This window comes from Schistocerca serialis, chromosome 7 (assembly GCF_023864345.2).
Source record: "Schistocerca serialis cubense isolate TAMUIC-IGC-003099 chromosome 7, iqSchSeri2.2, whole genome shotgun sequence".
Taxonomy (NCBI): Eukaryota; Metazoa; Arthropoda; class Insecta; order Orthoptera; family Acrididae; genus Schistocerca; species Schistocerca serialis.
The window spans coordinates 555,040,201-555,063,089 of NC_064644.1; the positions used below are offsets into that span (position 1 = coordinate 555,040,201).

The window sequence follows — 22,889 nt, forward strand, 5'->3', positions numbered from 1 at the left end:
CCAAATAGCAAAACTCCTTTACTACGTTAAGTGTCTCATTTCCTAATCTTAATTCCCTCAGCATCACCCGACTTAATTTGACTACTTTCCATTATCCTTGTTTTGCTTTTGTTAATGTTCATCTTATATCCTCCTTTCAAGACAGTATCCATTCCGTTCAACTGCTCTTCCAAGTCCTTTGCTGTCTCTGACAGAATTACAATGTCATCAGCGAACCTCAAAGTTTTTATTTCTTCTCCATGGATTTTAATACCTACTCCAAATTTTTCTTTTGTTCCCTTTACTGCTTACTCAATATACAAATTGAATAACATCGGGGAGAGGCTACAACCCTGTCTCACTCCCTTCCCAACCACTGCTTCCCTTTCATGTCCCTTGACTCTTATAACTGCCATCTGGTTTCTGTACAAATTGTAGATAGCCTTTTGCTCCCTGTATTTCACCCCTTCATTAAGGAATAAATATACTGAGAAGCTGTGGTTAGTATACCTAATTCTTTGAATAGGTTTTGACATGATGTTCTTGGATTTATACTACACATTACTCTTATTATACGCTTCTGTACTAAAAAAAAATTTTCTCGGTTGTGGAGTTACCCCAAAATATGATACCATATGACATAATGGAGTGAAAATATACCAGTTTTTTTAATATTTATATCTCCTATGTCTGACATCATTCGCATTGCAAACACAGACTTGTTTCGGCGCTTTAGCAGTTCGTTAGTATGTCGCTCCCAACTGAATTTATTATCAAGTTGTAATCCCAAGAATTTTACACTCTCAACTTCTCCTATTTCCATGTCATCATATTTTATACACACACTAGAAGGAAATCTCTTGGAAGTTCTGAACTGCATATAGTGGGTCTTTTCAAAGTTTAATGACAGTGAATTAGCTATGAACCACTGATTAATGTCAGTAAAAATTTCATTAGCTGCCCTATCTAAATTTATATTTGATTTACTATTTATTGCAATGTTTGTATCATCTGTAAATAGGACAAACTGGGCATCTGGTAATGTAACTATGACAGGTCATTAATATACACGAGAAAGAGTGGTGGACCTAGTATGGAACCTTGGGGAACATCACATGTAATTTCTTCCCAGTCCGATGATGCCTGATTGCCTACTGTTGAAGTGTTACGTAATGACACCCTTTGTTTTCTACTAGTAAGATATGACTGAAACCACTTTGCAGCACTACCAGTGATGCCATAATATTTTAATTTACTTAAAAGAACGCTGTGATTCACACAGTCTAAAGCCTTTGACAGGCCACAGAGTATGCCAGTTGCCTCTAATTTGTTGTCTAATGAAGTCTAATGAATTACAGACATTTAACTGTAAGTGTAAATAGCCTTCTCAATATCAGAACCCTTAAGAAACCCAAACTGTGACTTTGACAGTATATTATTCTCACTAAGGTGCTTAAGTAGATTCTTGAACATAACCTTTTCAAAGATTTTTGAAAAAGCTGGCAAAAGTGAGATTGGTCAGTAATTTGATGGCATTTCTTTGTCCCCTTTCTTGTGGAGAGGTGTAACTTCAGCATATTTAATCCAGTCTGGGAATGTTTCTGTGGTAAGTGATTGACTACACAAATAACTTGAGATATGACTAAGCTCACATGAACACTCTTTTATTAACTTTTTTGATATATTATCATAACCACTAGAATGCTTTGATTTCAAGGACTTTATGATGGATTCTATTTCTTTGGGTGAAGTAAGTGTCAATTCCATTTTACTGAGGTTGCTTGTGTGTACTGGTCTCAGATGTTCCATTGCATTATTTAGTGAACCTGACAATCCCATGCTATCAGTAACAGAGACAAAATACTTGTTTAAATGGTTTGCAACACAACATGCATTTGTTACCAGGGTTTAATTTATTTTTAGAGCTATTTGTTCCTCCTCATTTCTGGTCCTACCTGTCTCTGACTTAACTATATCCCATATTGTTTTAATTTTATTGCTGGGTGTATTTATCTTCTCATAATGCAGGTGTTTAGATATCTGGATAGTCTTCCTCAATATTTTGCAGCAGTATTTTAATGCTAGTATCAAAGGTGTCCCTACATATCAGATAGTCTTTCCTTTTTGTCTCACATATCTTTATCCTTTGTGTGATCCATGGTTTCTTATTAGACTTCTGCTTAATTTGAGTTACCTTCAGGGGAAAACAATTTTCAAATAAGGTGCTAACTTTATTAATGAATGTTTTGTATTTTCCATTTGTGTCTTGGATGCTGTAAACATCCATCCAATTAATTTCTTTGAGCTATCTCCTAAATTTTGCAGTTTTTGGCTCTTTTTATTGGCCTCCTGTACTCAGTTCTGATAGATGTTTTACCCTGACAATTTTCAAAATTTAATGTTAGGTGTTGCATGTCATGGTCAGATAGTCCATTTACTACTGGTTTTGTAATGTGGCTTAGTTGCCTAGAATTGTCTATAAAGATATTATCAATGGCCGTCTTAGAACATTTGTATACGCTACTTGGTAAATTTACAGTAGAAATTAAATTGAATGACAATGTAACTGATTTCAGTAACTGTTCACTGACAGTGCTTTTCAGGACATCTATATTAAAATCACCAGCAACCACTAGCAACCACCATTTTAGATGAGATAATAAATCTTCAAGACCATTTATAAACAGGTTGAAATTTCCTGAAGGTGCTCTGTATATGGCTACTATTGTAAAGGACTTATTATGAAATTCTATCTCTGTTGCACATGCTTCTAAGTGCTGCTGTATGCAAAATTTGTTAATGTCAGTATTCTTAAATTTAAAACTGTTTTTAACAAATGTGGCAACTCCTCTTTTCTCCATATTTTGTCTACAAAAGTAAGAGGCTAACTTAAATTCTGTATGGTTTAACATATCTATACCAGTGGTCACATGGTGTTCAGAGAGGCAGTTTATATCAACTGGCTTCGATGACTCTAATTCCTTAATTTTACTTCTAAGCCCTTGAATATTTTGATGCACTAAAGATAGTTGGCATTTCACATTTACCGAGATGAAATTGGGTGGAAATAAAATTTCTGCTGATTGCTGTAAATTTTTAACCAACAGCTGTGGTCACTGATCCAATGTGCCAGGATTATGCTGTTTAATTTCTTTCTCAAACTGAAGGTTTGTTTCAATCTGTATTTCTCTCAGAACTTGACTTTGTTCTGTCCTACCTATCCTAAAAAAGATGCTGCTCCAACACCTATGACCACTGGTATATTACCACTCATGGCAGTGCCTCCCCTCCTTACATTTCCTGCTATTAGCCCAGCCAGTTTACCCTTCCCTTTCCTGTTGAGGTGTAGGCCATGTCTAGTATAATCCCACCTACTGAGAGAATCAATAGAAACCAAACCAATATGTGACCCCGCACCCGACCCAAGTAGCCGCTCCACCTCTAAATTAACTCTCCCAACAGAAGAGTTTAAATGAGGTTGGTCATGGTGTCTCAGAACAGACACAAACCTACACTAACAAAGAGATAGAGGGGCTGGCCAATACTTACTTCAGCTCAGTACAGCTGATAGATACACAAAACAGAACAGAAAATTTACATTCCTAGCTTTCGGAACTTTGTTCCTTCGTCAGGGAGGAGAGAGGGGAAAAAAGGGAAGAAGGAAAAGTGGATTCAGTTACTCACAACCCAGGTTATGAAGCAACAGGGGAAAGGTAAACAGGGAGGCTCAAAGTGGAGGCATGGGTGTCAGAGGGAGGCCAAAGATATTCTGCTGTAAGTACTGTGCCAGCTTCAAGCCAAAGAGGGTGCATGTAGAAGTATAGAGGTATATAGTATAAACACAACTATGTAGGATGGAAAGATGCATGAATGGCTAAAGAGGAAAGGGAAAGATGAGAAGACTGAAGAGTAAATGGGAGTGAGGTGGGTAACGTAGGTTCAGTCCAGGGGGATGGCGGGATGAAAGGATATGTTGGAGTGCAAGTTCCCATCTCGGCAGTTCCGAGGGACTGGTGTTGGGTGGGAGAAGCCTAATGGCATGTACGGTGTAGCAGGTTCCTAGGTCCCTAGAATTATGCTGGAGGGCATGCTCCGCTACTGGGTATTGGACATGTCCTAGGCGGACAGTTCGTCTGTGCCTGTTCATGCGCTCAGCCAGTTTAGTTGTCGTCATACCAATGTAAAAGCCTGTGCAGTGCAGGCATGTCAGCTGATAAATGACACGTGTTGTTTCATGTGTGGCCCTGCCTTGAATTGTGTATGTTTTACCACTGGTATGTCCCGTTGCTGATGCAATCTTTGCCAGCTCACACTCTATATTGTACCTAGGATCTCTGTCGATACTATTCCCTGGCCCACCCGCAATAACCACGGTGTCTTTCTTGGTGAAATCTTTACAGAGTGAACATAAATCCACTGTCACCTGACCCAGACCAGCACTAGGTTTAAAAAAATTTGTGACCTGGTATTCTGATCCTAACTCTTGTCCTGCAAAAGTTGGCCTACACCTCTAGCATGTGAACTACCTAACAACAAAATTTTCTTTCTCTTTGCTGACTTCCCTACATTCTTATTCAATTTTCTACGAAAGTTTGTTGTGTCCTCTCTACACCTACCTCTGTCTGTGGATCATCCGTTTCTAACTGAACCAACAGGTCAAACTTACTCTTCGCATTCACCACAAAGCTGTTACCTCTTGCCACTTCCCACCTCTCTTTACTCTTCTCCCTCTTTAACCTGTTCAAATCTTCCCTAGCCTGCTCTAACTTTGCCTGAAGGACAGCAATTTTCCCCTCCTGTTCCACTATTTTCCTATCTTTACTGCATATCCTACAGAAACACTGATGGATCTGATCCACTTCTCCATTTCTCACGCCACTACAGTCACCCCAATGGGAAAAACTACTGCATCCATCACACCAAACCCTGGAACTAACAGTTCTGCGGCACGTCAGGCACTTTTCACTCATGGTAAAAATCTTACTTTAGTGACAATAAGTCAAATTAAATTACTGAAAAACAAGAAAATACGTTTACGAAAGACTAGGTCTAGTCTCAATCTTGTGTAAACAAACTTTCTTTTGTGACAATAAGTTAGATTACTGAAAAAAAGAAGAAAAACACGTTTACAAAAATTAGGCCTAGTCGCAACTGTATGTAAACAAAGCTACTACCGTATGTGCGAAGTTTCCAGATACCGGAACTTAAAATTTGTGCTGTGTTTCACAAAATAAAGAGTTGAACAACAAAGGGATATGCTTTTCTTAACTTGCTGGAATGGAACAGAACAATTAAGTGAGATTCTATAAGCACATTTTAAACATAACACTGGTGTTCCTCGTGGCCCTTGTTTAAATGTGGCTGTCTTTGTTACTGTGGTTTTCAGAAATGATTGTGATGATATATACAATAAAGAAAGTGCACAATATTTTCATAATCACTTTCTTCACTCTCATCACTTCTGTTTTTGAGTGCCATTGGTAAGATCCAGATGCATGACTGCCAGTGTTTCTTGGGTTAACTGGTATGGCCCTGAGTTGTCATCATTTAATATTCTGAACCTTAAGTGGAACACTTTTAATGCAACTTGCCACCACCACCACCACCACCACCACCACCACCACCACCACCACCACTTCCAGTAGTAGTAGTAGTAGTAGTAGTAGTAGTAGTAGTAGTACAACATGTGTGAAACATTCAAGGCAGAGGAAGCTGAAATGTACACAAAAGGGAAGTAAATATGTCTCCATAGAAACACGTGACCATCAAGGATACAGTGAGTTAAGGAGTGTTGACAAATTTTTAGTTGCACAACTTATTATGTTAGAAGATATTAGTATCAAACATAGTATATTCAGAAAAATGCTGCTTTTCTAGTTATACTTTTTAACTAAATTTGTTACGTCCCAACACACTTAACAGTTATTTAAACATGCTGATTACTATTGTGGAGTAACAATGATGAAATGGGTGCTTTCTTGTATGATCATATGCAGTTGTTTTCAAGGAAGGAAGATAGGTTAGGATTTTACAATCTGTTGGTAACCAAGTTTAAAAGTTTCAGAATTTCTTATGTATCTGATTTTCACAACTAATTATAGAGAAAAAAAATTATATATTACATCCTTAAGTGTGAATATACATGTGAACAGAACTTCACTGACAAACTTTCATAGTTGTTGACAGACACTTTCTGAGTATATTGGAATAAGAGGTGCACAGTCTCTGGTGCCTCATTACAGATCTGTAGTCTTTCATTTGGTTTCTTGATCCAGTTAGCTTTGTATCTGTATTTTACTAAAAATAGAAGATGATATGTGACCCCAATGGACTTCTTCTGGGGGCATGTGAGGAGTCTAGTTTACAAGAATCTAGTCTATATTCACATAGACCTGGTTGTTAGAAGTACCACAGCCACAGCTGTGTTATGCCAAACTCCTGGAATTCTTGAGCATGTAAGACATTTGAGAGTGTGTTGCTGTACACTGTGTTGTAATCATGATAGTAATTTGAACAATACCTGTAAGGGAACGGTTTTGCATTTGTTATGTGCAGTGCTGTACACTGACAGAACAGACTGATAAAAGTGTACCTTTTTTGTGTGTGAGTTGCTGCACTACTCTGTGTTGTATGTAGTATGTATTGGTTATTGAATATTACAGAAGCTTCAGTGTTGTGAAGGTATTTTCACAGAAACAAAGGTGATTGTGATAACAAACTGAATAAATCATAACTACATTATTACTCTGTAAAGAGCCACCAGAGACTGTGGGTCCCTTATACTAAAATACTCAGAAGATATCCGTAAAAAACTAGTAAAAGTTTGTTGCTGGAGTTCTGGTTCACCCTGTATACATAGTCTCATTGCTGTCTTAAAATATCACACACTGACAAAATTTGGAATATTTTTCTTGCAGGTTTCTTTCAAGCTTTAACAGGCCAAACCTGAAGTATAGTGTCTTGCCAAAGAAAGGGAAAGGCATCACGAAAGATATTGTTTCATTTATAAGAAGTAAGCATCCCCGAGACTCAGGAATTATTTATTGTCTGTCACGGAATGAATGTGATACAGTCTCACGAGATTTGGTGAGCGCAGGTATTAAAGCAGCTCCATACCACGCTGGCCTGACAGACAAGCAACGAGCGAAATCACAGACTGACTGGATCAGTAGTAAAACAAAGGTCAGTAGTATTTCCATATACATGATCATTTTAACCAGGAAGAGGTTCCCAAAATGTGAAGCTTTCACTCTGCAGCAATCTCGTCTGTAGATAGCTCAGTCTGTAATAGTATCTATCAGTAATAGCATTGCACATGAAAGTAAAGGTCTCAGGTTTGAGCCCCAGATATAACTGTTTTAATTATTCTTTGGCACAATCAATGATTTATGTCTTGTATTTGTTTTTGTATACATTTTATTCTGTTGTTGAATGTTCTATTTAACAGAGTTGTATGAGTTAAGCTTTAGTTTTTATGTTGCAATAAAGCTAATTATGTAGCCCCACAATAAATGGTGACCCCACCGTGATCTCTGACAGTAACTGACATGAAATTCCGTGGTCACTAATGCTTCATATTGTGTTGCAGCGCACTAAGTATGAATATCCGTGCCAATTGCATGACACATCTTCCTCATCCCAGTTCATCATAGCTACATTATGTCAGACCTGCCACCAATTGTAGACATGTCTACTGGTTCATTAATTAATTATGTGATGGTAAAGCTGCCACCGTTTTGGCAACAGAATTCCATGGTGTGGTTTGTGCAATTTGGAAATCAGTTTGTGCTAGAGCATCTAACTGCAGACAAGATGAAATACAGTTACATAGTTGCTGCTTTCAATGAAGATATGGTCACACAAATGCAAGACATTCTGGCGCCACCATCAAGCACTGATCATTACTTAACCATCAAGAATGCTCTGATTATCCAGCTTTCACAGTCAGAGGTGAAGAGATTGGGGAAACTACTCTGCACTGAAGAGCAAGGGAATTGCACCCCATCACTGCTACTACGTCGACTATGTACATTAGCAAGCAACACAGTGGGTGACAGCATTCTGTAGAATATTTGGTTATCACACCTGCGCAGAAGATATTGACAGTGTGTGCTGGTGATGTAGATGCAGTCGCACAAACTGTGGGTCATATAGCGGGAATGTATCCATCCACGTGCATTGCAACAGTTTGCCGACAGCCTCAGGCAGATAACACCATCGCCATACTACTACCACAGGTTGCCAAGCTCACTGCACAAGTTGCTGCATTATGCATCCAGACTATCAGTTGCTGATCTCATTGCCACCGCTCACCAGGAAAGCAGTCACTCACCTTTGTCAGCAAGAATTTGCTGGTACCATTAATGGTATGGTTCCGAGGCACAGAAGTGTAGCCTACCATACGAACAGGGAAACTGGAAACTGGCTCTCCAGACAGCAGCCATTGACTGTTTGTAACAGAGCATGGCACAAAGTTAACAGTTTTTGGTAGACACAGGTGCTGACATGTCAGTCTATCCATTTACCTGTCTACCAGACCACAACTGTGATGACTGCCGTCTTTTAGTTACCAGTGGTTCTAGAATTGCAATGTATGGGTGTGTCGCATTAGTGCTGTACTGAAGCCTGAAGCGGAAATTTGAATGGCAGTTCATCGTATCAGACATGACGCACCCCATTCTTGGGCTCGGGTTTTATGGGTTCCTGTCTGACCTCCTTCACCAACACCTTCTTGACAACACTACCAACCTAGCAAGCCAAGATAGAGTGCTGTGTGTGGAAGAGACAGCAATACGGATGATTACTGGTGATTCTCGATCCATAGAGCTTGTTAGACAGTTCCTGGAGATCACATGCCACACTCCCACACTGGCATCTGCGCAGCACTCACCAGTGCACTATATTTTGACTACACATGGACCACTACTTTATGCTTGCGCCGCTTGGCACCCCAGAAACTGAAGATAGTTAAGCAAGAACTATTGTCAGTGCTTGCACAAGGAATCTGCCGCACATTGAGCAGTAGTTGGTCATCACTACACAAAGTCCCAAAAAAGAATAATGAATGGCATCCATGTGGCAATTATAGACAGCTCAGTGCCAGAACCGTTCCAGATTGATATCAAGTACCGCATAGCAAAGATCTTACGTTCAATGTCCACACACATCTTTCCTATGTTGGACTTAGTTCGTGCTCAGTTACCTGTGGCACCAGATGACATTGCTAAGAATGACGTCTTCACACCGTTTGGACTATTTGAATTTATCCGAATGCCTTTTGGACTTTGTAATACTGCCCAAACATTTCAACTGTTCATGGATTAAGTCACATGTGACTTAAACTTTTGTTATATGTATGTTGACGACCTCCTGGTCATGTCAAACTCAGACACAGAACACGTGGCACACTTAAGACAGATCTTCACTCGTCTACATACACATGGCGTGCTCATCAACCCATCAAAGTGCATCTTCAGATCAGCTGAAATACAGTTCCTAGGTTATACTATCAAGGCGCAAGGGATACGGCCATCATGAGAGAAAGTAGAAGCTATTCTTAGTTTCCCACAGCCTACAACAGTTAAAGAATTACAACAATTTTTTGGTGTAACCAATTTTTACTGTCAGTTTGTTTGCAATCATGCCCTGCCTAGTTACACTGCTGAATCAATTATTGCATGCTTCATCAAAGCCAAAGGACAATCTCCAGTGGAATAGTGAGTCCCGTTGGCATTTACCAAGCTGAAGACTGCCATCACAGAAGCTACACTGTTAGTGCATCCAGTTCTGCAGGCACCTCTCGTCTTGATGGTTAACAATTGGTGCTGTACTGCAACAGCAAATCGACGAGCACTGGTAACCCTTAGCCTTTTTCAGTAAAAAGTTATCACAATCTCAGCAGACTTGGTCCAACTATGATCAAAAATTTTAAGCTGCCTATGCTGGTATCAAGAAATTTTGTCATATGTTGAATGGACAGCAGTTCCCTCTCATCACATATCACAAGCCACTAATATATGCTTTCTGCCAGCATCCTGAGAAAGTGGCACCTCATCAGCTGCAACATCATGACTATGTCCGACACTTCATTACCAGTATTATTCATTTTGCTGGAGAACTCAACGTTCAGCTGATGCTCTCTCGATCGAAGCAGTCACTGATGCAATTGATTTTGAAGCTCTCGTGGCAGCATGCCAATCAGATAGTGAGTTACGAGATTTGTTAGCGCAACCATCAGGCCTACAACTTCGCCTTATTATGCTGCCTCCATCAACTGTGGTGGTGTATTGTAACATCGTGACTAACAAACCATAACTGTTTGTGACTATTGATTTTGTCAACAGGCAGTCGCCTCTTTACATAAAATTTCACGCTCTGGGGTAAGAGCAGCTACCAACATGTTGAAGCAAGCTTTCATCTGGCCGCACATGGACAAAGATTACTCGCAATATGTGTGTCAAAGTATGGCTTGTCAACAAAATAAAGTTAGCTAACAGATTAGGTCACCTCGTGGCACATTCTTTCCTCTGAATCGTAGATTTGAAAATGTCCACCTAGAACTTGTAGGACCTCTCCGACCACTAGAAGAATACACCTACTGCCTTACAGCCATCAGTTGTTTTACACCCTAGCCCAAGGTGTTTCCAACATTACCTGAAACTGTCGCGAATGCATTCTTCCAGGGATGGATCACCCATTTCGGTGTGCCGCTACAAATTACAACACACCAGGGAAGACAATTTGTGTCATATGTTTTCAAAGCACTCATCGTGCTACTGGGTATGAAGTCGATTAGAGCTACAGCTTACCACACAGCAGCGAATGATTTAATTGAATGCGTGCACCACCAACTGAAAGTGTCACTTTGATGTCATGAGCCACAGCAGTGGACATAGGCATTGCCCATCATCCTCCTGGGTCTCTGTGCATCGCTCAAAGAAGATCTGAAAGCCATGACTGCAGAACTTGTTTATGGCCATCTGATACGGCTGCCTGTCGAGTTCTTTGCCAATGTGTCAGATGACTTCATTGACCCCTCAGTTTTCGTACAAAAGATGTGTATACAAATTCAGCAACTACGTCATGTTGCTCCATGGGATCAGCAGACACATTGCCCATTTGTTTTTGATAAACTATGAGAGTGCCATCATGCCTTCATTTGGCATGATGTAGTGTGCAACCCACTGCAGCCACCATATGATGAACCTCGCTGTGTCATCAGTAGGGAAGACAAGACATTGAAGATTGATGTGATGGATATTTCAACCACCAGCACTGTCGACAGGCTCAAACATGCTTTCTGCGCACCCTACATTGGTATGGACTCACCTTCACACACCACGGACTCAGCAAATGCTGCAGCCGCTCCATCGCCTGATACAGATCAGCTGCAACAGATGTGCAGTCAGCAGCCTGTGCAGAACCTGTTGTCGCACAGTCCAGACGACACATCCGATTCAACAAAAAATATCGTTGACGCTAATGGGAGAATGGTGAAGTGCAGTCTAATGCTCTGCGAAATAATAAGTATTTTAATGATTATCTTTGGCACAATCACTGACATGTTTTCTCTTTATTTTTGTGTATGTTTGATTCTGTTGTTGAATGTACTATTTAACAGAGTTGTACGAGTTAAGCTTTAAATGTTGCAATAAAGCTTATTATCTAGCTCCACAACAATGTACATCATGCAACAAATAGTGTGGAAGTATGAAATAAGCACATTGAAGATTGTATAAGCATTGTATTCATTACTTTGAATCATATCACACTGCACATATCAACCAATAAAAGCATATGATGAAGTTCAAAAATCAAGGAGTAAATAGCTTTTTCAAAGAGTAAATATTTTCCCTAATTCATGTAATATTCTTCAAATCAATAAGTATTTGTACTACACACTTTCCAAAATAGGCTATGTCCTTCCTCGGGGTTCAAGTTACCTCTTTTTCCCAATTCCATCAAAATCGGTTCAATGGGTTAGAATGGTAAATTTATATTTCATGCATGATGCAGTAGTTTTCATGCATCACAGTGTTTATAATGTCAAATATCCTGATCTATATGTCATACATAGATATAATTTTATAAATACATTCAGTGGTATATATGAAAACTGTCTGGAAAATATGTAGCAAATACGATCAGTAGTAAAGAAATAATAAATTAAAATGTCATGTCTAATCTGAAAATGAACAGTGAAAATGTAGCAAGTGTAAAACTTTTTCCTTTCATCATTATGTGGCGAGTGTCAGCGAGAAAAATTTTCGTAAAGCTTGTAAATTATGTGTGAAGCGTGTTGTTAAGTCACTAGTACTCTTGTTCTCAAATACTGGGCGAATAATATCTGGGTATTTGCGTGTCATGACCCCTTCCCCACCACTGTGATAGGTAGGTGGTTCTTACCCCCCCAGTGGTGCTTTCCAGACAGAGAGAGATGAGTACTAGGTTTACTTGAAATTGGCACAGTGATTTCGGAGAGGGTGCGGAATACATGTACATACATACATAGACAAATACATTTTTATGATATCTATGTGTATCTTTTTTCCTGTGATACAATTTTGATGAATTAAAGCCTACAAGGTGTCCTGAACTATGTGCAAGTTACTTGCAAAAACCTCTTGAAAATTCATTCTTGGAAATTAACAGTATAGCGAAAAGATAGACTGTTACTCACCACAAAAATGATACATTGAGTTGCAAACAGGCACAATATTGTGCAGCTCAATGTATCACCTTTATAATGCGTAGCAGTCTGTCTTTTCCATATGTTTTGGTGTTCCAACCTGGAGTTTTTGTTGAATAATTTAGCTGTGGAGATTAGTGTGTTTAAAAGACAAACAGACAGGCGCGATGGTTTTATAGATTTATTGTTAGTGTAGAGGGTGTTTGGGGATGTTCTTTAAATTCATTAAATCATTTGTATTACTTTGCTGGTTTTCTTGTTTATTATTATTATTATTATTATCAGTCTCAAAGCTCCCAGAGTAGAAGATGCTAAGTGAAGATGGTTTGTTTCCCATTCTTCTTCTTTTTCGTTGTTTTAGTTTTCAGTTACATTTTTGTAATTTTGACTGGTAAGAATTGATACTCGAACAAAGGATATTACTGTATCCCACTACTGCAGAATAATACTGCGGCAATGAAACGTGAATGAGAAAAAATATGAAAATAAAACATAAAATACAAAGTTCTACCTTCTGCCCCTTCTGGCTACAGAAATGTGGCTGTTTGCTGTGTAAGCAGTCGCAGCAAGCAACTAGATGCAACTGGGAAAAATTTTACTGCCGCGTCCAAGCTGCCAGATTCACGCATGCGCAGCAGGCCCAGTTCTATGAGGGAGGGAGGGGGGGACAAATTCATATTCTTGAGGAGAAAAAAAAAACCCTTGTTTCACAAAATGCCTAGCATCCAACGCACGTTGGTCTATGGATTACTCATATGATTTTGAAACACATTCCTGTTAGTTTTTGAACACATTCTGTAAGTTGATTTCTGAATGAATCATAAGTCGATTTTTGAACGTGTGCATAGTGTATGTGATGTCTGTCAGGGGAATCCTTATTGCATCTAGAAATAAACTTTCCTGCAGCCAAAAGGGGACCGAGCTATACGAGCTGAGTGGAGAAAAGATGAACGAGTGAATGCCAATCACTGTCTGATTATGTTGTTGATTGGGTTTGCGAATGATCAGTGTTGTTGTAATTACTAGGGAAATCAATAGTCAGACTACCAGAGTGGAAATAAATGACTAACAGGAATAACAGATAAGAAAGATTACGTATTATCTACTTGGTGTATCCAAGAAAATGAAATTATGTCAGAAAATTTTTGGCCAGATCACTTCACTAGTAAGGGCCTGTTGTACAGCCCCGTCTAGCAGCTGCTTTAGTTCTATTCTGGAAGTAGTGCAGAAAATGGTTTGTACAAACAGAACAACTCCTAACTGGGATAACTAAACCAGTGATTCTGGCAGGGTTAGTGAAGTTAACTGGTGAATAAGTTTTGACAAAGGCAGGAATAGTACCAGAATTAGTCATGACAAGATTGTTTGTTAGAACGAGGAAGAAGAAACGGGGACATCACACAAATTAGGGAAGAATATGACAATTTAAAATATATGTAAAAATCTCGTACTACTGCTTTTCGATCTCATGCTCAAGAAACTGGAGCGTATGAATGAAATGTGAAACTATTTTCTAACATAAAGCTTTTTGCTTGTAGTAGGCCTAATAGGCATTTTATGTCGGTCTTCATGAATTATATTCTGTCGTGTTATAAAAATGACCGTTTGTGCCAAAACAGTCTCATTTATTTGGTGTGTGTTACAATTTCTGCAATGTTAGAAAGGCCTATTTTGTTTTATCTAGCAGACAGTGACAAAATAGACGTAATCAGATTGAGAAACCACACCAGTGTTGGGTACTATTTGTATTAACAGTTTACGCAGTATTAGACAACAATATTTCGATTTTTTACGTAGCAAAACGTTTGCCGAACTTTGATAAGGTAATAGATTATTTCGCAGAAAGGAAAGCACGCCATGTAAAGCTGTAGCAAGATTAGAGAGAATACAATGCTAGGAGTTAAGAATTGTAGAAAAGTGTACTGTCTTGCTTGTCTCTTGTCTTCACTGGTTTTATGTATCCTATATTTAATTTTGTGTCACCCAAAACAGGAAGTGATTAGCTAACAGGCAGTAAAGAGTGCAAATTTTCTGAAGAGTTCTTGTTCTCCCGATTACAAATAATCACATCCAGTATCAAATGCGAGGTGTTTTTTCAAAATAGGGGCAGGATGTCAAACCCGGCGACTGGGAGCAGGAGAGGCACCACAGGACATTTTAATTTCCACTGCCCTGAATATAGTTTGATGGCATCCAGTACAAAATATACATGTTTCAATTCCACGGAGCAAAATACAGTGACGTGCAACAGAAGAATGCTGTGTGAAGAGGGGTGGCACTGCACTCTGGCACACTTAAGACCAAATAACATGTCTTACATTTCCTTGAACATATATGTTTTGTGTATCAGACTCTTCAGAAAGATGAGCACTACAAAAGGAACAAATTTTTGAAAATTCGATTTTTTTAAATTTTTGACATCGAATCTCAAACGCTCGAGGGAGGGAGGCCAGGGAGCGCCACTATCTTAGTATTGCCTTGGTTTGGAAATATCGTAGATCCGGGTCTGATGCGCAGAGCAGTCCGAGTTATAGTGGGGAAGTTTGTAGTCTCCACGTGACCTGTGTTTGCATTTAGTGATGTTGCTGTTTCCTCTTCGTTTACTGTTCTCGTGTCAAATGAAAACAAAACTGATTTCTATGGCTGGGAGCTATCAAGTGAATTAAAATAAATTCACATAATTATGGAAGGCTAATTAATATATGTTATTAGTTTCAGATTTTATTTTATTTCCACTTTTCTGACAGTCACGCATTAATCGCCTTGTAGAAGAATGAAGATATTTTTGTCGATTTGCTAAAGAAATTTGGTTTTTATTAACCTGTTATGCTGAGGCAGTCAATGTGTTTGAAACCAAGTGTTTTGTTCCACACTATTGGCTAATTTCAACTGCTCACTGCATTTCAAGTGCACGTTTTCATCTTCTAGCACATATGGCATTATGCCATGATAAAGAATCAAAAGTGAGTTAATACAGTACTGGTACTCCAAGAAAATTTACATCCCGAAACCCACACTGAAAAGCTTAATATCAGTCCGAGGACTACATCATTGAGAAGCTGGATATACAAATGTGCTCTTTAAGTATACACTTTAAATGTGCCATTTTAGTATGGTTCACAAAATTCCGATGCTCTTGGAGCATCCTCTGATGTCTTTTTTTATTTTATGACATAATGTAAGATCTTTTAATGTTTTACACGTACGAACATACGAGCTTCCTGCGTCCTAGTAGCTGCCAAAGCACGGTGGTGCCTGTTATCTGGCATTCTCTGACAACTACTGGAACGAACCTATTTCTAATGGGTCGCGGGAAAATATTGCGAATGGTGGTTTGAAAAGCATTACTTTCAAAGTAAATTTCCTTTTATGCAAGTGGAACTTTGTGCGAGAATGTGCGATGAATTTCTTAAATCAAAAACTTGGCTAAAAATTTTACTGGCACATTTGTGTGATATATCTTAAAGTGTAACACACGCAAAAAAGATCAACATTATATGTGAAAGCTTAGTTTCTCTTGCAGCTTATTAACCTTAGAGACCAATATTATATGCAAAAGCTTTGCTTTTCTTGTAACAACACTGTGTATATTAATTTAAAACATTAACTTTTCCTGTTTGTGGACTTATCAGTGATGTTGCTATTAACTGACTTGTCTGAATAACCGCTGTCATTGGCTGGTGGGATCACGTGACATGAGCTATGACTGGCTTTACAAAAGCGCATTATAGTCTCGATTGAGATGGTTCGGAAAGTAACATGCAGTGTTTGGTGTAATTCGAATTTATACTTTCGTAATACGAAAATATGTAGCATATGTGTTGTTACACATCAAAAATCTGAGTTTCATTTTCTATAGTGCCTGGAAATTCTACGCCCGTGTATAAAAACATAACCATTCAAAGGATTGATATGTTTTACAGTTCCAAGGGAAAATGTACTGTTACTTTATAACACGGAAAAAGTGTGTTTCATCCGGGAGAAAGTGTATTTTTAACCAGGAAATCCGGGAAAAATCCAGGAATTGTTTTCCTTGTCCACGTATACACCCTGTTCTACATTTGGCTCCCTTCAACAGGCTGACATCATTAAAGATGTAGCCATTAACACACAACTTTTGAACTTATAACAGACAACAATATGTTGCAAAGATTCATCTGTATTAACCTCAGAAGTAATGCAGAATTAAACCATAAATTTCCTAACTTCCTTCTCTCAGATAGTTTCAAATGAATGTGAGTTGCAACCAGGGGGAGTTTAGCTTATTGCTTTCATGATATGAACAGGACTTCATCTAATGGTGCTACTGTGCTGAAGAAATAAAAAATCAGGTAATAATTTCATGATCAATTTATGACTGCCACCTTATGATTTTTTGTGGTTAATTGGTCTCTCTCTCTCTCTCTAAAGTGTCCAAGTGTCCGGACCTGATGGTATACTTGTTTTATTAATGCAAGGTGCAGCACTTACATATTTTGGAGAAGGGGTGTCAAATGGGTATATATTGTTATAGAATTCAGTATGGTTCAACAAATCTTTGTTACTGTGGATCATTCGAATATCCACATCCTCTTACCTTCTAATTTTGTTTTACATATGGGGCTGTTATTCCAACAGCTGCTTCCTCTCTATTAGTCTATTTAATGAATATAAACAGACACTGTTAAAATCATGTTTGAGCACAGGTTGAGCACATACAAGGCATGTGAGCACAGTAATGAGACTGACAACACTCCAAGCAATCTGGCAATACTATCGTGTTCTACTTGTGTAGACCGTTGTGTTCACCCATTCTGGATGCTCAGTCCCAGTTTCAGCTCTGCACAGCCACCACGTGATTTTTGAGAGTGCCATTGATGAAGTGTTTTTGTTGTGTTACCAAAATGGAACAGTAGAATTTAGAGCAACATTATGCCATCAAGTTTTGTGTTAACTTGGGGAAACCATGAGTGTGACATTTAAAAAGTTGAAACAGGCCTATGGGGAACATTCCTTACTAAGAGAACAAGTTTTTTGCTGGCGCAAATAATTTTGGGAACGACAAGAACACATTGTAGATGAACCCTGCTAAGGGAGACCTTCAACTTCAAAACTAATGAAAAATCAAATGTGAGCATGCTCTTGTGATATCAATCTGATATGATGAGTGACCTGTTAAATACTTTCACCATACATCAAATTTTGAGAGAAGTTTTGCACGTGAGAAAAGATTGTGCCAAAATGATGCCAAAAAACCTCAGAGGACTGTCGAAGGAAAGTGTGCATTGATCTTCTTGAGAGGATGGCAAATGACCACAAATGGTTCAGCTGTGTGATCACAGGTGATGAATTATGGATTTTTTGAGTATGATCCTGAGGTGAAGCGGTACAGTGAGGAGGTGCACATTGAGACCTCCTTGACTGAAAAAAACTCAAACGAGTAAATCAAAGATCAAAACAATGATGATTTGCTTTTTTGACAGTAGGGGTGTCGTGTATAAAGAATTTGTGCCTCCAGTATGAACTATCAACCGAAGGCTTAACAAAGAGGTCCTTGAAAGGCTCAGGAAAAGGGTGAATTAAATGAGACAGGACATTGCGGACAAGTGGATGCTGCATTCTGACAATAACCCATTCACATGGCCACTCCCATCACGAAATTTTTTTGATTTCAAAAGGCAGTACTGTTCTTCCAAAACACCCCTTCCCCCCTGCGTTAACCTGGCCTGAGTCCTTTCAACTTTTTTCCTTTTCCCAAAACTGAAAAAGTCTTAAAAGGATGTAATTTTTGGACTCTGGAGAAATTTCAAAAGAATGTCACCGACATGTTAAGGCCATACCGGCTGAGGCCATTCAGCGCTACTATGGGAACAACAACGCTGCCGTTTAGCTGCTGAAGGGAACTATTTTGAAGGGGACAATATCGTTGATTGAAAAAAATAAAAACTTTGGGAGATAGTCAGTATCATTACTTTTCTCACACATCTCATATGTCTGAACAACATGACTCATTTTACTGGACATGGTGCCATTCTAGAGGGAAACTTAGGCTCTGTGTGAAGAGTGTGGAAAATGTGTTGGATTCCTATTTATGCACCAACACCCCTGGTAAATGAGGAAGCTGTAATTGACAGATTCTCAACTTGTTAATGGTGGTAGAACTCTGTAGCGATGGAATGAATTGCTTGAAGAAATACAGCAACCACCCAGTTTTTGTGTAGCTTTGTTTATTTTGAGCTTCAGCTCATCTACAATTGGCCTGACACATTTATATTTTGTGAGTGTATCTTTCCTATCTTTTGAATTTGGAACGCTACAGCTGCCTCTTGTTCTGTAATTTGTGACACCTTTTTCTGCCTTTAGAGGCATAGCACAAACTCTGTTAGGTTCACTGATGTACTGAATGCAATACAGTGTTAACCACGTGGCCAACATAGTGAATGTTGTGCTGCATTCAGCACATCAGCAAACTTAAAAGTGTTTGTGTTATACTTATTTTAGTTTTCCCATCTACAGGTGTCGATATGAATGTTGATGATCTGCCTTAGGTTTTGCAGCACAGTAAGGCAGGAAGTTATCATGATGGTACGCATGAAGTGTTGTATGGAGAGAACTCCTGACCAAGGTGTTTACTTGCTATACATACAAGATGTATGAAACAGGCGAAATATCCTCAGACTTCAAGAAGAATATAATAATTCCAATCCCAAAGAAAGCAGGTGTTGACAGATGTGAAAATTACCGAACTATCAGTTTAATAAGTCACAGCTGCAAAATACTAGCACGAATTCTTTACAGACGAATGGAAAAACTAGTAGAAGCCAACCTCGGGGAAGATCAGTTTGGATTCCGTAGAAACACTGGAACACGTGAGGCAATACTGACCTTACGACTTATCTTAGAAGAAAGATTAAGGATAGGCAAACCTACGTTTCTAGCATTTGTAGACTTAGAGAAAGCTTTTGACAATGGTGACTGGAATACTCTCTTTCAAATTCTGAAGGTGGCAGGGGTAAAATACAGGGAGCGAAAGGCTATTTACAATTTGTACAGAAACCAGATGGCAGTTATAAGAGTCGAGGGACATCAAAGAGAAGCAGTGGTTGGGAAGGGAGTAAGACAGGGTTGTAGCCTCTCCCCGATGTTGTTCAATCTGTATATTGAGCAAGCAGTAAAGGAAACAAAAGAAAAATTCGGAGTAGGTATTAAAATTCATGGAGAAGAAATAAAAACTTTGAGGTTCGCCGATGACATTGTAATTCTGTCAGAGACAGCAAAGGACTTGGAAGAGTAGTTGAATGGAATGGACAGTGTCTTGAAAGGAGGATATAAGATGAACATCAATAAAAGCAAAACAAGGATAATGGAATGTAGTCTAATTAAGTCGGGTGATGCTGGGGAAATTAGATTAGGAAATGAGACACTTAAAGTAGTAAAGGAGTTTTGCTATTTGGGGAGCAAAATAACTGATGATGGTCGAAGTAGAGAGGATATAAAATGTAGGCTGGCAATGGCAAGGAAAGCGTTTCTGAAGAAGAGAAATTTGTTAACATCCAGTATTGATTTAAGTGTCAGGAAGTCGTTTCTGAAAGTATTCGTACGGAGTGTAGCCATGTATGGAAGTGAAACATGGACGATAAATAGTTTGGACAAGAAGAGAATACAAGCTTTCGAAATGTGGTGCTACAGAAGAATGCTGAAGATTAGATGGGTAGATCACATAACTAATGAGGAAGTATTGAATAGGATTGGGGAGAAGAGAAGTTTGTGGCACAACTTGACCAGAAGAAGGAATCGGTTGGTAGGACATGTTCTGAGGCATCAAGGGATCACCAATTTAGTATTGGAGGGCAGCGTGGAGGGTAAAAATCATAGAGGGAGACCAAGAGATGAATACACTAAGCAGATTCAGAAGGATGTAGGTTGCAGTAGGTACTGGGAGATGAAAAAGCTTGCACAGGATAGAGTAGCATGGAGAGCTGCATCAAACCAGTCTCAGGACTGAAGACCACAACAACAACAACAGCTTCACAAAGTCAGTTAATGTGAATGCTGGGATGATTCATGGTATATTTCCTGCCCTCATCCTTGCCCTTCCTGCCCTTGTTCTCCATGTCTAATCACTTTGTTGCAAACTGTTATCTTCCTTTCTTTTTTATACTTGGACAATATGTCAGTTAGCATTTAATAATAAATTGTTGTCAGAACACACAAAAACTAAAAGTTGACAAGTACAAATTATGATGTTTGGTTGTGTGAAAGTGGCTGTGCCACATGATTGCAATATGGGTTGTGGATTGAGTTGCTCTTGAAAGCAAATACTGGACACAGAAAAAACTTGAACATCACTTGATAGTTGGCAGAGTGCTATTGATTCCTTGATTAAATGTAAGGCTGTTGGAAAACGATCTGACTGACAGGGTAAGCAGCAATCTATGGCTTTTTGCTGATGATGCTGGGGTGTATGAGAAGGTGTCATTATTTTGTGACTGTAGGGAGATGGAAGATGACATGGACAGGATTTCAGATGACTTGGACAGGATTTCTAGTTGGTGTGATGAATGGGTACTTGTTCAAAATGTGAGAAAATACATGTTAATGCAGACGAGTAAGAAAAAAATCCTGTAATGGTTGAATACAGCATTAATAGTGTGTGGCTTAACACAGTTAGGTCAAGTTAATATCTAGATGTAACATTGCAAATCAATATTAAATGGAAGGAGCACTAAAGGACAATGGTCAGATTCAGTTTATTGGGAGAACTTCAGGAGAACATGGCTCATCTATAAAGGAGACCACAAACAGAATGCTAGGGCAACCCATTTTAAGTACTGCTTGTGTGTTTGGAATCCCACCAGGTCAAATTAAAGGAAATCATTGAGGCAGTTCAGAGGCATACTACCAGATTTGTTACTGTTAGATTTAATATTGAGATGCTTTGTGAACTGAAATGTGACTTCTTGGAGGAAAGATTACTCTGTTTTCGTGAAACACTATTGAGAAAATTTAGAGAACCGGCATTTGAAGTGGCCAGTTGAATGATCCTTACTGCCCCCATGTGCATTTTGTCCAAGGACTGTGAAGATAAGATTATAGAAATTAGGGCTGGTACTAAGCCATATGGACAGTCGTTTTTCTCTTGTGTTTGTGTTGGAACAGAAAGGGAATCACTAGTAATGGTTCAAAGTCTCTGCCATGTATCTTTTTATGTATGTATGCAGACTTAAATGTACATTCTGCCAGAATGTGGAATACCATATATGTAGGGACAACATGTGCAATAGTTATTGTTACTGACAGTTGACAAAAAATTATCTCTTGAGAATGTTTGTAAAACACACACCCAAACACACACAGTTAGTGCTTTTTGAAGTGCTGAGCGTGTCACACAACATGCATAATTTTGCTTACTAATATCTAAGAACTGTTCATGTATATTGTGAAGAAATCAAATTTTACTAAAAATCATGTATTGAATGTGCTTATGGTACACTTTCCAGGTCATATGTGCCACTATTGCTTTTGGAATGGGCATTGATAAACCTGATGTGAGATTTGTTGTCCATTACTCATTGCCTAAATCTATAGAGGGTTACTACCAGGAGTCAGGAAGAGCGGGTCGTGATGGCGAGCTCTCAGAATGTATACTATTCTATTCATTTGCAGACAAAAATAGAATAGCCAAAATGATAGACTGTAAGTAAATTTTTGGATGAAATTGCCACTCTTATATTATTACCTTTTGCTGTTGTTGTGTTTTTCTCAGTTGTTGTATCTTTTTATTTTTAATAATTTGCAGTTAAACAAATATAAATAAAAAAGCTAACTTTACAGATACAAGTGATATAAGTAATAAGAAACAAAATTTCTGTGTGCTACATTAAATGGAAATCGTCATGAAATCAGCACAAACACTTACACACAACAATCATGGCTCCTGCTTTTATAATACTAGAAATTTCTTCTAGAACAAGAAAAGAACTGGGAAGAAACCAAGGAAAATTGGAAGACTGTTGTGCCCAAATCAAAATGAATTTCTGCACAAATTGTTTCAATTTCTGGCTCCCTAGTGTCTAATAATATTTGTAGTTTGATCTTGTGCAGAATAGTATCACAGATAAGAAAGGAAAAAAATGTAGAGGTAGATGTAAGGAAAGTTAACATTGTGCCTACTACATGTGAAGGACACCAGTCATCATTTACCAATAGGAATTAAATGTGGAGAACCTATAGTTCAAATTGA

The 22,889-nt window shown here is 38.6% G+C and overlaps 1 protein-coding gene across 1 annotated transcript in view; it reads left to right on the forward strand.

Moving 5' to 3' along the window:
• Window positions 1-22,889, forward strand: part of LOC126412096 (Bloom syndrome protein homolog) — a 196,612-nt gene that overhangs the window by 105,957 nt on the left and 67,766 nt on the right. Inside the window, exons 16-17 of the mRNA XM_050081515.1 lie at window positions 6,897-7,161; window positions 22,147-22,342. Coding sequence (XP_049937472.1) covers window positions 6,897-7,161; window positions 22,147-22,342 — 461 coding nt within the window. The remainder of the gene's footprint in view (window positions 1-6,896; window positions 7,162-22,146; window positions 22,343-22,889) is intronic.